The sequence below is a fragment of the Pelophylax lessonae genome (genome assembly GCF_965119305.1).
Source record: "Pelophylax lessonae genome assembly, chromosome: 2".
Taxonomy (NCBI): domain Eukaryota; kingdom Metazoa; phylum Chordata; class Amphibia; order Anura; family Ranidae; genus Pelophylax; species Pelophylax lessonae.
This window is the reverse complement of record NC_138769.1, coordinates 459526102-459540593: the sequence shown is the minus strand read 5'-3', so window position 1 is coordinate 459540593 and position 14492 is coordinate 459526102. Positions and strand designations below refer to the sequence as shown.

The 14492-nt window shown below is 44.1% G+C and overlaps 1 protein-coding gene across 2 annotated transcripts in view; it reads left to right on the top strand.

Annotated features, from left to right (window-relative positions):
• The window catches only part of OCA2 (OCA2 melanosomal transmembrane protein), a 524044-nt gene that overhangs the window by 444188 nt on the left and 65364 nt on the right, over positions 1-14492 (top strand). For both annotated transcript variants that reach the window (XM_082246739.1, XM_082246738.1), the window contains one exon: positions 1919-2012. In XM_082246739.1, the coding sequence (XP_082102865.1) occupies positions 1919-2012 (94 nt within the window). The remainder of the gene's footprint in view (positions 1-1918; positions 2013-14492) is intronic.

Genomic DNA, 14492 nt, shown 5'->3' with positions numbered 1-14492 from the left:
ATCCGGCCCTGGTCCTCCTCCACCGCCGCTTCCACCTACACCGCCCATAGGTGTGCGCAGCCTATTGCATTAGGGTGTGCACCCCAAAGTTTAAATACACATGCATGTGTTTGCCTACATGTACATGGCCCCGATACATTACTCTCCCTGCTGGCAAAGTGAAACAGAGCAGAGCAGGTCCGAGGGAGATCTTTCCCATCTCCTCACTGGCAAACAGAGCGATAATGCTATGTGCCCTAGGTGATTAGGGTGTGCCCAGGCACATCCGGCACACCCTGTGTGCACGCCTATGAAACCGCCACATCCACCACCACCTCAACCTCCCTCCTACTCCATATGGGCCTCGTCCTTCAGAGATGAAGAACATTGTTTTATTTTTCTGTTTTTTTTTTTTGTTGTTTTAAGTTATTTCCCTATCCACATTTGTTTGCAGAGCACTTGCCATGCTCTTAACTACGTTTTGCTGCCATTTGCAGCACTCTAGCCCTTTCCATTGGTGTTTTAGAGCCATTTTAGTGCCTGAAAGTTCGGGTCCCCATTGACTTCAATGGGGTTCGGTGTCCGGGAAAAGTTCGGCAAAAGTCCGGGACACGGACCCGGACTTTTTTTTAAAGTTCGGCCGAACCCGCCGAACACGGACATCCAGGTGTCCGCTCAACTCTAGTCCTAAGCCTAAACATCCTAAGGAATTTTCACTGAATACTTTGGATGTGGTTCGGGCAATCAGGGTGTACTTGGCGATTACTGAGTCTTTTCGAAAGTCAGATTCCCTCTTTGTTCTCACGGATGGACCAAAGAAAGGGCCGTCTGCGTCTGCTGCGACTATTTTCAGATGGATCAGACACAGTTGTGCAGGCTTATTCAATTAAGGGTCAGGTTTCACCTTTCCCTGTTAAGGTGCATTCCACTTGGGCGCTTAGTGCTTCCTGGGCTTTTCGCCATCAGGCATCTGTGGTTCAGGTTTGCAAGGCAGCTACCTGGTCATCTGTTAATACCTTCACAAAGTTTTATAAGGTGGATGTGCTGGCATCTGCAGATGCCTCCTTTGACCTCTCCCCTTTAATCTCCCTTGAGGGTGTTTGATGTTTTTTTCAGGTGGGTCCCATCTTGTTGTTCTAATGAGCTTTATGGTTCAGCCTTGGGAAATGTTCTGCTGTTCTCACCCCTCATATTTTGTGGCACTGCTTTTGGGACGTCCCTGCTGTTTAGAAGAACAGATACTGCGTCCGTCAATAAATGATAGAGAAAATTGGATTTTTGTTTTACCGTAAAAACAGAGACTGTGCGTCCGTTTATGAATTTTGGAGAAAGATATTTTACGGTAAGACAAAAATCCAATTTTTTTTTTTTTTTTTTTTAATGGTGCCATCTTCTTTTCTCTTCCATGTAGGCATGAGTAGTTACAATGCAAATTTTTACCAGAAACCTGAATTACTGAGATGGGACCTTTTGTGCTTCTGATTGTGGAGGAAGGATTTTAACAACAAAATGTATTCCTGACATTTTCCTTTTAAAAACCCCTTAACTTGCTTAACAATTCAGTTTTGGCTTTTGAAAAAGCACTTGCTACCGTGTTCATAAATAGGGGATACTGATTGTTCATTTACAATTAAGATGCTTAAGTGTTCAGTGGGTGAGATCCCACTGTGAGTAATGCACAATTCATGCTCTTCTCTTGAATCTTGTGATCTATCAGAGTACTTGAAAATTTGGTAAGTTTTGATTACAAAGTTGATACCTTCTGAGCAGAATGAACAAATACATCAGGGTTGGAAAACTGCAAACATGTAGAAGGAAAATTCACACGGTTAACAAAAAAAAAAAACTTTAGAAGCTAATGCTTTCACCCGTTGCCTAAGAAATGTGATGTGGTACTAGTTTTATTATTTTAAAATTATTATTGCTTTGTTTTTTGTAGATTCCTGTGTTAATAAACTTAAGCCAAGATGCAGATGTTGATCTACCAGTTAAGCCACTTCTCTTTGCTTTAGCAATTGGAGCTTGTTTTGGAGGTAAGAAATAGAACTTCACAAATATTAATGAATATGCTTTCCCAGTAAAACTTGGCTCTTTTCATTTTCATACTACTTTAACTCTAAATGTTAAAGGGCCACTGTCTTTGCAATGCAAAATAAATAAATAAAATAAAATGATCCTAAAAAAGTAGTTGTATACAGTAAATCTATCAAAGTAACATCTTAGGAAATCAGTTCTAAGGTGCTACATTATAGTGAATCCAGACACTGCCCCTAGAAGTTAAATCTATGCAAATATTTTTAAGGATCTTTACTTATTTAGGACCTCAGGGTCCTAAATAAATCATGCTAAAAGTACATGCTTTTAGCAATTGAAATTGGGCATTTTTTAAGAAATGCTGTGGTTGTGTGAAATATTTCCTTTGCTTTTTCTTCCAAGCTTTTCTATTGGTCGCTGAGGCTGCCCATCACAATAAGAGACAGACTAGAGAAAAAAGTAATTCTTGCATATATATTCAGCAGCATATTTCTACTCTTATGATCATTTTGACAAGCAGATTTTACTAAAGGTAACCATTCCTTACAAGTTTTTATATCTTATACGCTGTTTAAATTGCCCAGTTTGTGACATCTCACTTTGAGCTTGACAACACTAAAGTAAGCCTTGTGCAACTGTTGTGGCACAGATCTAATAGCATTTGACCCTGTTGTATGTTATGTTTCACAGTGAATATTTCAAACTTACAGTAGAGTAAATTTAACCATGTGAAACTCTTTGCCACATGCAATAAAAAAACGAAATATAACAAATCACAAAATTGGAACTCAATTATCTGAATACAAGATATAAAATAAAATATGCTGTGCCCCTTTAAATCTATAATTATGACAAAACCACATTAAAGAATGCCATACAGTGACATTTTCCCTTAAATAGTGCAGATACTGGACTATGCCTTTAAATCAGCACACAAAAAAAACTGCATATATCCAAAACATATACACATAGTGGCAATACATCTAAATATCTATAATGAAATATAAATTTACCACTTGCTGCCCAAGCCAAGAGAGTAACGCAGATATGCGGACGTATCACGGCAACAACATGCTAAAATGGTATTTACGTCCCCTCGCATGTGGAGAGGCAGGAAGGATGGGGGGGGGGGGGAGAAAAATTAGACCTATTTCGATGAATACATGAGCACTAAGGTAATAGTACAACTGGGGGGGGGGGGGGAGTCCGAGTGGTATGGGGTAATAAAGAGAACATTGCAGGCAAGTTCGATAATTTCACAATCAACCTCACATGTGGAGTAAAAAAGAGTTCGATTAGACTATGGAACTATGGGGAAGGGTCTCCTCTAGACCTAGAGGCAAGGTGAAGTCCATTCGGGCTGCGGGGAAGGTGGGTGAAGGCTGGAACATCCAAGTAGGCCGACCATTTCCTCCAGAATCTGTGAGGATCTGTTTTGTTAAGAACCACGTCCAGATGTTCCTTATGGAGTAGGGCATTCAGATCAGTGTTGACTTCTGAGACTGTTGGAGCTGTTGGGGACACCCAGTGGCGGAGAATGACTCGTCTAGCAATCATATAGCATGTGACAATCCAGGGTTTATGCCTCCTGAGTATCGAGTTTCTATGCTTGTCGTGAGTCCCAGGGGCAGACAAAGGAAGTCCGTCCATAAAGCCAAACAATAGAGGGAAAGGATCCTTGGCAGGTTGCAGTCCTGTGACTTGTAGTGATAAGGTCTCCACCTGGTCCCAGAATTTCGAAATGAGGGGGCAAGACCACAGTCTATGTAGCAGGGTGGGGCATTGGGCAAGGCACCAGGAGCAACCCTGGTAAGGGGAGTGTTGTGGCGAAGAGGAGAAAGGGGCATAGGCGTGGTGGAGAATCTTGAGTTTTTGCTCCCTCCAAAAGGCATTGCAAATAAACAAACAAGTGGTATTGAATCCTGCTAGTAGAAGAGGTTTTGTGGCAGGGAGTGACAAAGCTTTGTCCCAAGAGGTCTTGAGGTAATCTCTCGAGTGGGATAAGAGGGTAGTCTGAATTGGGCGATATTTTTGGGAAAGTTTCAGAGGGGTCTGTCGAGGTAGACAATCCAGTGGATCTGGGGCAAAACGACCAACCTTGTCCGAGCATAAAGACGAGACGAAGGCATGAAGCTGATGAACATAGAGGTAATGAGCAAGAGGTAATCCATACTGCTGTTGAAGGGCGCTGAATGAGAGGGGAGATCCTGAGGTTGGATCATACAATTGAGCCATGAAACAGTCCCTTGGACTCCCATGAGGCGTAAACGTGTTCCAAGTGGAGATGGCTCAGTGCAGGGTGTCCGCGGATGGGAAGATGTTGGGATATGTGTTGTGGGAGACCCAGTTTTTTCCAAAGTTCTTTCCATGCAGCACGGGTGTCCCTGAGCAGTACATTTTGCCTAAGAGGTAGTGGTAGATTGCCCAGTTTGCACTGTAGAACCCCTGCTAATTTATACGGCTTAACCATTTGAGTTTCGATGGTGTGGTTCGAAAAGTTGGAAGTACCGTGAATCCAGTCCATCCTCACTCTCACAAGACTACACAGGTTGTACAGTCTTATGTCCGGAAGGTTCATGCCACCCCTAATTCTCGGAGGGTACAATTTATGTAGGGCTATGCGGGGTTTTTTGGAGGACCATAGGAATGTGGTGAGGGATTTTTGGAACGCAAGTAGGTCTTTGTGTTTGATGAGTAAGGGTAGAGTCTGGAGGGCCTAAAGTAACTTGGGGAAGGCAACCATTTTATATAGATGACATCTGCCAATAAGGGAGAGTGGGAGTTTGGACCAGCTCTCTAGATCTCTGATGAGTTTGGACATGAGTGTGGAATAGTTGAGCTGATATAGAGAGGAAGGGGTTTTACCAATCATGATTCCCAGATATTTGATGTGGGACTTGGCAATCGGGAAAGGGGAGGAGGCAAGCTGTTGTGAAGGGTTCAGGATTCCCAAGGGAAGTAGCTCACTTTTTGAGTAGTTTATACGGAGGCCTGAGCACCGTCTGAACCTATCAAAAATTTGTTGGATCGTAATTGCATCTTGCACAGGGTTGGAAGTGAAGAGCAGGATGTCATCGGCAAAGAGGACCGAACGAAGTTCCTCCTGGCCAACGGTGACACCCGTGAGAGGGGCATGGAGTGTGAGGAATCGAGATAAGGGTTCTAGGGCCAAGTTGAAGAGAAGAGGAGATTGGGGGCAGCCTTGGCGTGTGCCCTTGTGAAGTGGAATATCTTTGGAGAGAAGGTTGAAAGTGACCACTTTTGCAGTAGGTGAGTTGTACGTGGCTGTGATGAGGTGCATGAAGGGTCCAGAGAAGCCAAATTTCTGGAGAGCCAGATGTAACCATTGAAAACTAACATTGTCGAAAGCCTTTTCGGCATTGAGCGTGAGTATAGCAATGTTAGAGTGTGGGTGTGTTTGCTGTTGGGACAATACCGCCAGGACTTTGCGAATGTTGGCAGTGGCAGATCGACCCTTAGTAAAACCTGCTTGGGATGGGTGTAGGAGTATGGGCATAAGGAGAGCAAGACGATTAGCTATGATTTTGGATAAGATCTTCGCATCTAAGTTGATCAGGGATATCGGCTGATAGGAGCCAGGTTCGGAGGGGTCCTTTCCCGGTTTGGGTATTAGTTTAATAAAAGCTTGGGCGCCTGTGGGTATATATCTACCACCGTCTAGAATATGTTGGTACAAGGAGGTGAGAGTGGGGGAGATCAAATCTTTGGTGAGTTTGAAAAATTCTGATGCGAAGCCATCCGGGCCAGGGGCTTTACCCGGTGACAGGAGGGAGATGGCGGTTAGGACCTCAGAGGTGGCAATGGGTGCATTTAGTTGAGAGAGTTGGGTTTCCAACAGCGTGGGCAAAGTTACATCCGCGAGAAATGTATTCGCGGTCTCAACATCTATGGGGTCTGGGCCGTAGAGAGTGGCATAAAACTTTTCCATGATGGAGTTCACCCCTTCCGGGGTGGAGATTAGTGTTCCTGAAGAGTCTAAGGACTGTATGTGAGCGTTGGTGCGGGGGCCTTTACAAAGTCTAGCCAAAAGTTTCCCAGACTTATTCCCAAATTTGTGGAACTGGAGATCTTGGACAGTTTTATGAAACTGTTCCCGGGCCATAGCCCCGTGATCAAAATTATGTTTTGCCTCTTTCCATTGCGCCACATGGCAAGAGGTGTGCTGCTGTTGGAGGCGGGAGTGGGCAGATTGGAGCGCTTCGTTGGCCGTTTTATAACCAATATTTGCCTTCTTTTTAAAAGCAGAAGCGAAAGCGATGATCCGGCCTCGTAACACCACTTTACCAGTCTCCCACAGCAGGACTGGGTCATCCACATGTTGGGCGTTGTCTGATAGAAAATGTTCCCATGTGTCAGCTAGTACAGACCATAGGTCAGGGTTGTCAGCCAAATAAGAGGGAAAACGCCAGGGTTTGTGGTTAGATGTCGGGGCTGAGAGACTGAAAGAGACCGATACCGGGGAGTGATCAGAGATAACCATATCAGCAATTTCCGAGGAATGCAGCAAGGGGAGCATGGAGGAATTACCGAAGAAGTAGTCTATTCGTGAGAATGAATCATGTGGAGGGGAGTAATAGGAGTACGCCCTATCAGTGGGGTATGTGAGATGCCATACATCTGTAAGGAGAAGACTGTCAGCAAAAGTAGGTAAAAAGGAACAGGGAGAAGAGTGTAATGGGGTGCGTGTGGGGTGCGGATTGATCTGTCCATGGACGGGTTCATGACCGCGTAGAAGTCACCCCCCACCAAGGTTGGCAGGTGTATGTGAGGGGCCAGTAACCCGGTCAGTTGTTGAAAGAAAGGGGCAGAGGGAGGGGTGGGGCATAGACATTTACTAAGACATGCGAAGTAGAGTTGTGCGTGAATTTAAGTATTTGGATTCTGCCATCATCATCAGAGAACACTGGGATGACGTCAGCCGTTACCCGTTTGTGCACTAATGTGAGGACCCCAGCTTTGCCCTTTGGGGAGGCCGAGCCATAGACACGGCCCACCCAAAGCTTTTTCATGCAATCAAAATCTGAGTAGGCCAAATGGGATTCCTGGAGGAAGGCTATGTCAGTGTCTAGGCGCTTCAAGTGACACAGCACCGCCATGCGCTTGTGGGGAGAGCGGAGACCCTTAATGTTCCAAGAAATGATTTTTAGATCAAGGGGGATCAAGGAGTAGGATTAGTGAGATGCAGGTAAATGGTGTCGTGATAGATGTGTACAGCATCACTCGGATAGGACGATGAAAGGGGGGGGGGGCGAGGGCATAGGGGTGGCAGGAAGGAGAGTGTAAAGGGAGTGGGATTCATTCCGTCTACAATCCAAGGGACTTGGACTGGAGAAGGACGAAAGAAACAGAACAATCAATGAAAAACAAAAATGTACCATAAAGTTTGGAGACTTCTCTTTTTTCCGCATGAAGTCTTACCCTCCGACAGCGTTACCGAACTGTTGCTGGGTCCACTCGCTGCTATTTTAAAGGCAAAGGAGACACTGCTCAGTAAGTCATGAAGGATGAGCCCGATAGAGTAGCAGCTATAGAAGTAGCGAGAGGAGTCAGGGCTCCGGTAAGGCTGTAAGGAAACATGATACAGAAGGCATTAACATACAAAAATAACAAAATGAAAGGTGTCCTGTCAAAGCTACAGGCGTAATTCAGTGCGCCACTTCACTGTTAGTAGTAGTGCAGTGAAAAGCAGCCGAAAGTATAGTAACAGATTCTAGATGGCAGTGAATTTGCTCGGCTAAGCTTCCCCCAGGGACAAATGGTGGGAGAGAGATAAGAGCAGAAGTTCAGCGGAGTTTATCTCTGTAGGCAGAGTTTCCAGAAAAACGGCCTCTCTTGCGGGGGCTGCGGAGGTCTCTGTGGGCGGGAGAGACGGAGGGATCAGCAGGGGGGTGTGTATCCTTTAGATTCCCCAAATTTGTCTGTGAACCGTAGGGTAGCTGGGTAGGCTAAGGTAAATTTCAGTCCCTTTTGGAATAAGGTGTTGCAGCATGGTTGGAAGGCCTTGCGTCTGCGAGCCACCTCCTGGGAATAGTCCGCAAAGAGTAACAGCTTGTTACCATCTAGAGTGAGAGACTTTGCATTTTTGAAGGATTTAAGAATTGCAAGCCTGTCCGCATAGTTCAAGTATCGGACGATGACTGGCCGTGGGGTTTTGCGGTCATTCAAAGGTGCACCCAGGCGGTGGGCTCATTCAATGGTGCACGGGATTGCAGGCCAAGGGCTTGGGGGATGCGTGTGGAGCAGACATCAGAAAGTAGCCCCGTGTTGAAAGACTCTGACAGGCCTATGATCCGCAAATTATTTCTGCGAGACCTGTTTTCAAGGTCATCAATCTTATCCAGCAGGAACTGCTGCGTTTGGTTGGTGTTTGCCTCATTGGAGAAAGTGGATTGCATTTCCTCTTCCAAGTCAGATACCCTGTGTTCCACATCAGTGATCCTTTTGGCCTGATCTCCCAGCTCTTTGCGGAGCTGTGAGATCCCTGCCGAGATCGCCCGCTCCACTGCCTCAGTTATGGTGGGGGATAAAATGGCAGCCACCGCTTGTGCCATCAAATGATATTGAGGGTCCATGTCCGAGGAGGGTATTGGTGTAGTGAGTAGTGGGGCCGTGCCTGTCACTGTGGAAGCGGCGGCCATATTGGTTGCAGTCTGAGGAGCAGCCTGTGGATGGATATCCTGCTGCAGCGGCGCGGGATTACCGGTGCCTCCGTGCACCAAGAAGCGGTCCATGAGAGCGGGGGAGTGCGGCGCAGCTCACCGGAGGAGTGGGTGGCGGAGGCCGGTCTTAGCGAGCGGGTGAGGCAGATTTTTTATGCGGGGTTTGACGGAGCCGATGTGAGTCACTCCGTCCTCATACGGCGCCGGAACCGGAAGTCCTTCATCTACACCATTCTAATCTTTTTGGCTCTATACACCACCACAATAGATTTGAAATGAAACAAACATGATGTGCTTTAACTGCGGGTATTTACATCCAAATCAGGTGAAAAGTGTAGGAATTACAACAGTTTGTATATGTGCCTCCCACTTTTTAAAGGACCAAAAGTAATGGGACAATTGGCTGCTCATCTGTTCCATGGCCAGGTGTTTGGTATTCCCTCATTATCCCATTTATAAGGAGCAGATAAAAGGTCCAGAGTTCATTTAAAGTGTGCTATTTGCATTTGGAATATGTTGCTGTCAACTCTCAATATGAGATCCAAAGAGCTGTCACTATCAGTGAAGCAAGCCATCATTAGGCTAAAAAAACAAACAAACCCATCAGAGAGATAGCAAAAACAATAGGTGTGGCCAAATCAACTTGTTTGGAACATCCTTAAAAAGAAAGAAGGCACCACTGAGCTCAGCAACACCAAAAGACCCGGAAGACCACGTAAAGCAGCTGTGGTGGATGACCGAAGAGTTCTCTTCCTGGTGAAGAAAACACCCTTCACAACAGTTGGCCAGATCAAGAACACTCTCCAGGAGGTAGGTGTATGTATGTCAAAGTCAACAATGAAGAGAAGACTTCACCAGAGTGAATACAGAGGGTTCCCCCACAAGATGTAAACCATTGGTGAGCCTCAAAAACAGGAAGGTCAGATTAGAGTTTGCCAAACAACATCTAAAAAAGCCTTCACAGTTCTGGAACAACATCCTATGGACAGATGAGACCAAGATCAACTTGTACCAGAGTGCTGGGAAGAGAAGAGTATGGAGAAGCAAAGGAACTGCTCACGATCCAAAGCATACCACCTGATCAGTGAAGCATGGTGGTGGTAGTGTCATGGCGTGGGTATGTATGGCTGCCAATGGAACTGGTTCTCTTGTATTTATTGATGATGTGACTGCTGACAAAAGAAGCAGGATGAATTCTGAAGTGTTTCAGGCAAGGTTATCTGCTCATATTCAGCCAAATGCTTCAGAACTCATTGGATGGCACTTCACAGTGCAGATGGACAATGACCCGAAGCATACTGTGAAAGCAACCAAAGAGTTTTTTAAAGGAAAGCAGTGGAATGTTATGCAATGGCCAAGTCAATCACCTGACCTGAATCCGATTGAGCATACATTTCACTTGCTGAAGACAAAACTGAAGGGAAAATGCCCCGAGAACAAGCAGGAACTGAAGACAGATGCAGTAGAGGCCTGGCAGAGCATCACCAGGGATGAAACCCAGCATCTGGTGATGTCTATGCGTTCCAGACTTCAGGCTGTAATTGACTGCAAAGGATTTGCAACCAAGTATTAAAAAGTGAAAGTTTGATTTATGATTGTTAATCTGTCCCATTACTTTTGGTCCTTTAAAAAGTGTGAGGCACATATACAAACTTTTGTAATTCCTACACCGTTCACCTTATTTGGATGTAAATAACCTCAAATTAAAGCTAAAAGTCTGCAGTTAAAGCACATCTTGTTTGTTTCATTTCAAATCCATTGTGGTGGTGTATAGAGCCAAAAAGATTAGAATTGTGTTGATGCCCCAATATTTATGGACCTGACTATATTTTCTGAAAGCAAAAGCCCTGGAGAAAATAATGGTGGTTACAACTGTTTGTTACATGATACTTGTGCAGTGGTTTATTAAATGCAAGTTTTCAGAAATAATACATTTTAATGAATTTTAGTGCACACCAACACAGTACAAAATCCAATTGTTTTGTAAAATATAAAAGATGTTACACCTTGTGAATAGATACTAAGATGTTACGCTTTAAAATTGCACATGCCTATGTAATGGCAGCAAACTTGGGGTACCTAAAAAATCTCCATAGGTCAGGCTTTAAAAGCCTTTCACAGGTTACCAGTTTAGATTTAAACGGAAGGTCTGGTGCTTGAATTATTGCTCTTGCTCTAACATTCGTAGTAATATCTCACGTGTGGTGTGATCACCCTTTACATACAGTGCCTTGCGAAAGTATTCTGCCCCCTTGAACTTTGCGACCTTTTGCCACATTTCAGGCTTCAAACATAAAGATATAAAACTGTAATTTTTTGTGAAGAATCAACGACAAGTGGGACACAATCGTGAAGTGGAACGAAATTTATTGGATATTTCAAACTTTGTTAACAAATAAAAAACTGAAAAATTGGGCGTGCAAAATTATTCAGCCCCTTTACTTTCAGTGCAGCAAACTCTCTCCAGAAGTTCAGTGAGGATCTCTGAATGATCCACTGTTGACCTAAATGACTAATGATGATAAATAGAATCCACCTGTGTGTAATCAAGTCTCCGTATAAATGCACCTGCACTGTGATAGTCTCAGAGGTCTGTTTAAAGCGCAGAGAGCATCATGAAGAACAAGGAACACACCAGGCAGGTCCGAGATACTGTTGTGGAGAAGTTTAAAGCCGGATTTGGATACAAAAAGATTTCCCAAGCTTTAAACATCCCAAGGAGCACTGTGCAAGCGATAATATTGAAATGGAAGGAGTAACAGACCACTGCAAATCTACATAGACCTGGCCGTCCCTCTAAACTTTCAGCTCATACAAGGAGAAGACTGATCAGAGATGCAGCCAAGAGGCCCATGATCACTCTGGATGAACTGCAGAGATCTACAGCTGAGGTGGGAGACTCTGTCCATAGGACAACAATTAGTCGTATTCTGCACAAATCTGGCCTTTATGGAAGAGAGGCAAGAAGAAAGCCATTTCTTAAAGATATCCATAAAAAGTGTCATTTAAAGTTTGCCACAAGCCACCTGGGAGACACACCAAACATGTGGAAGAAGGTGCTCTGGTCAGATGAAACCAAAATCAAACTTTTTGGCAACAATGCAAAACGTTATGTTTTGGCGTAAAAGCAACACAGCTCATCACCCTGAACACACCATCCCCACCGTCAAACATGGTGGTGGCAGCATCATGGTTTGGGCCTGCTTTTCTTCAGCAGGGACAGGGAAGATGGATGGAGTCAAATACAGGACCATTCTGGAAGAAAACCTGATGGAGTCTGCAAAAGACCTGAGACTGGGACGGAGATTTGTCTTCCAAAAAGACAATGATCCAAAACATAAAGCAAAATCTACAATGGAATGGTTCACAAATAAACATATCCAGGTGTTAGAATGGCCAAGTCAAAGTCCAGACCTGAATCCTATCGAGAATCTGTGGAAAGAACTGAAAACTGCTGTTCACAAACGCTCTCCATCCAACCTCACTGAGCTCGAGCTGTTTTGCAAGGAGGAATGGACAAAAATTTCAGTCTCTCGATGTGCAAAACTGATAGAGATCTACCCCAAGCGACTTACAGCTGTAATCGCAGCAAAAGGTGGCGCTACAAAGTATTAACTTAAGGGGACTGAATAATTTTGCATGCCCAATTTTTCCGTTTTTTATTTGTTAAAAAAGTTTGAAATATCCAATAAATTTCGTTCCACTTCATGATTGTGTCACAGTTGTTGTTGATTCTTCACAAGAAATTACAGTTTTATATCTTTGTTTGAAGCCTGAAATGTGGCAAAAGGTCGCAAAGTTCAAATGGGCCGAATACTTTCGCAAGGCACTATATGCATGCAGGACCGACGTAGGAGTTCACATTTTTGTGTGAGCATGAAGGGATAGAGAGCTTTACATTTTTAATTGTTGTTTAAAATCTTTGACAAAATCCTCAGTTCCATACACCATAGAGATAATTGGGCAATGGAAGTCCATCCTTCATCTCTATGGTGTGTTGACCCAACCACATCAGTCCTGGGCTCTCTGGTGAAATAGGAGTATCCTGTAAAGGTGGCGGGTGGTGGGGGACCCTCTTTTTCCACCTGTAAAAGATATTAGGTGGCTGCATAGCCAGTCAGATCACTTTTACATTGGATAGCATCACTGACTCTAAAAATATACTAGGTAGCAGCTGCTGCTGTGAACCTGGTAAAATCACTGTAACTCAAAGATGCACAGGTACGTACATTTGCAGGAAGTGGTTAAAGTTTAGATTCAGTTAATAACCAGTGTAAGATTTGTAAAAAAACACTTAAAAATGCCAGCCTAAATGTTCCACCACTAGCACACATTCAAGTTTCTTAGTAGAAGCACATGACCCCTTTTAACTGAGGTCATTAGTACATATGGATAATATAGCAACATCACTGATTAGCAAGTAAGTCAGTTCTGTAGCAATCCAGCAAAAGCCACAATTCACCTCAGCAATATACTGTATATATGCTGCAAAGATCATGAAGGGGAAACACATGAAACCACATAGCAAATTTGCTATATTTATTAAAATTAAGGGTACTCGCAAGCAAAACGATAAGGATTTAACTCCACTCTGCTCCTTCCTGCAGGCATAATGATTTTTGCAAGTTAAGCTCCAACCGATGTGTTTCGTCACAAGGAGTGTCGGGCTGATATTTTGGAAATGTACAATAATTTCTTTTGTGCTGATTTAAAGGCATAACACAAAACAAAATTTGAACTGTTTAAGGGGAAAGTGTCACACTAAGCCCCGGTTCACACTTATGCGATGCGGGAAGGCTGCAAATTCGCAGCCTGTTCGAGCATCGCAAAGGCACCCCTGGCAGTTCACACTGCCATATGCGATACGCTGGGGGTGTCAATGTAATCTTAACGACACCCCCAGTTTGATCGCATATTGCAATGCGATCTTACAGTTCGCAAAGGATCGGATCGCACAAGTGTGAACCACTGTGCGATCCGATCCTGATGCGGCTGCAAAAAAGGGTCCTGTGCGTCTTTGCTGCGGGTGCGGTGCAAATTTAGCCATACAAAGTGTATGGCTGAACTCGCACCGCACAGCCGATCACATGTAATGAAGGAGCAGTGCGCTCCGACATTACATGCGATCGCCGCAGCCGCACTAGTGTGAACCGGCACTGAGGGCTTGATTTACTAAATGCAAACCCACTGTGCACTAGGAAGTGCACTGCAAGTGAACTTTGGAGTGCAGTCACTGTAGATCTGATGGGAAGATATAAAATGAGGCGAAGCTCTGCTGATTTCGATCATCCAATCATGTGCAAGCAAAAATGCAGTTTTTTTGTTTTCCTTGCATGTCCCCCTTAGATCTACAGCGACTGACTTCCGAGTGCACTTGCAGTGCACAGTAGATTTGCTTTTAGTAAATAAACCCATATAGCATTGTTTAATGTGGTTTTGTTTCTAATATATATTTAAAGAGGCAACGCAACATAGTTTTTAATAAAACATCTACAGGAGAGTAGGCTAGAATGTTAGATGAGCTTATTCTGTGGTATTTGGTAATATTTGAAAATTATTTTCTAGCAATAGAAACATTTTTTACATGATGAATCATGATTGCTCAGTACTGACATTACTTTTATAGATGCATCATTTCATCCTCAGTGCATTTGATAACATTTAGAGAGATATCTTTCCAAGGCAGTCATCGACTAAGCACTGGCTTTTCTCAATGTACAGTGCCTATCCTTGAGGCTATACAAAACCTGGGTCATTGGTAATTTGATGTACTGTAGTTATAAAACAAAAGGACAAAGT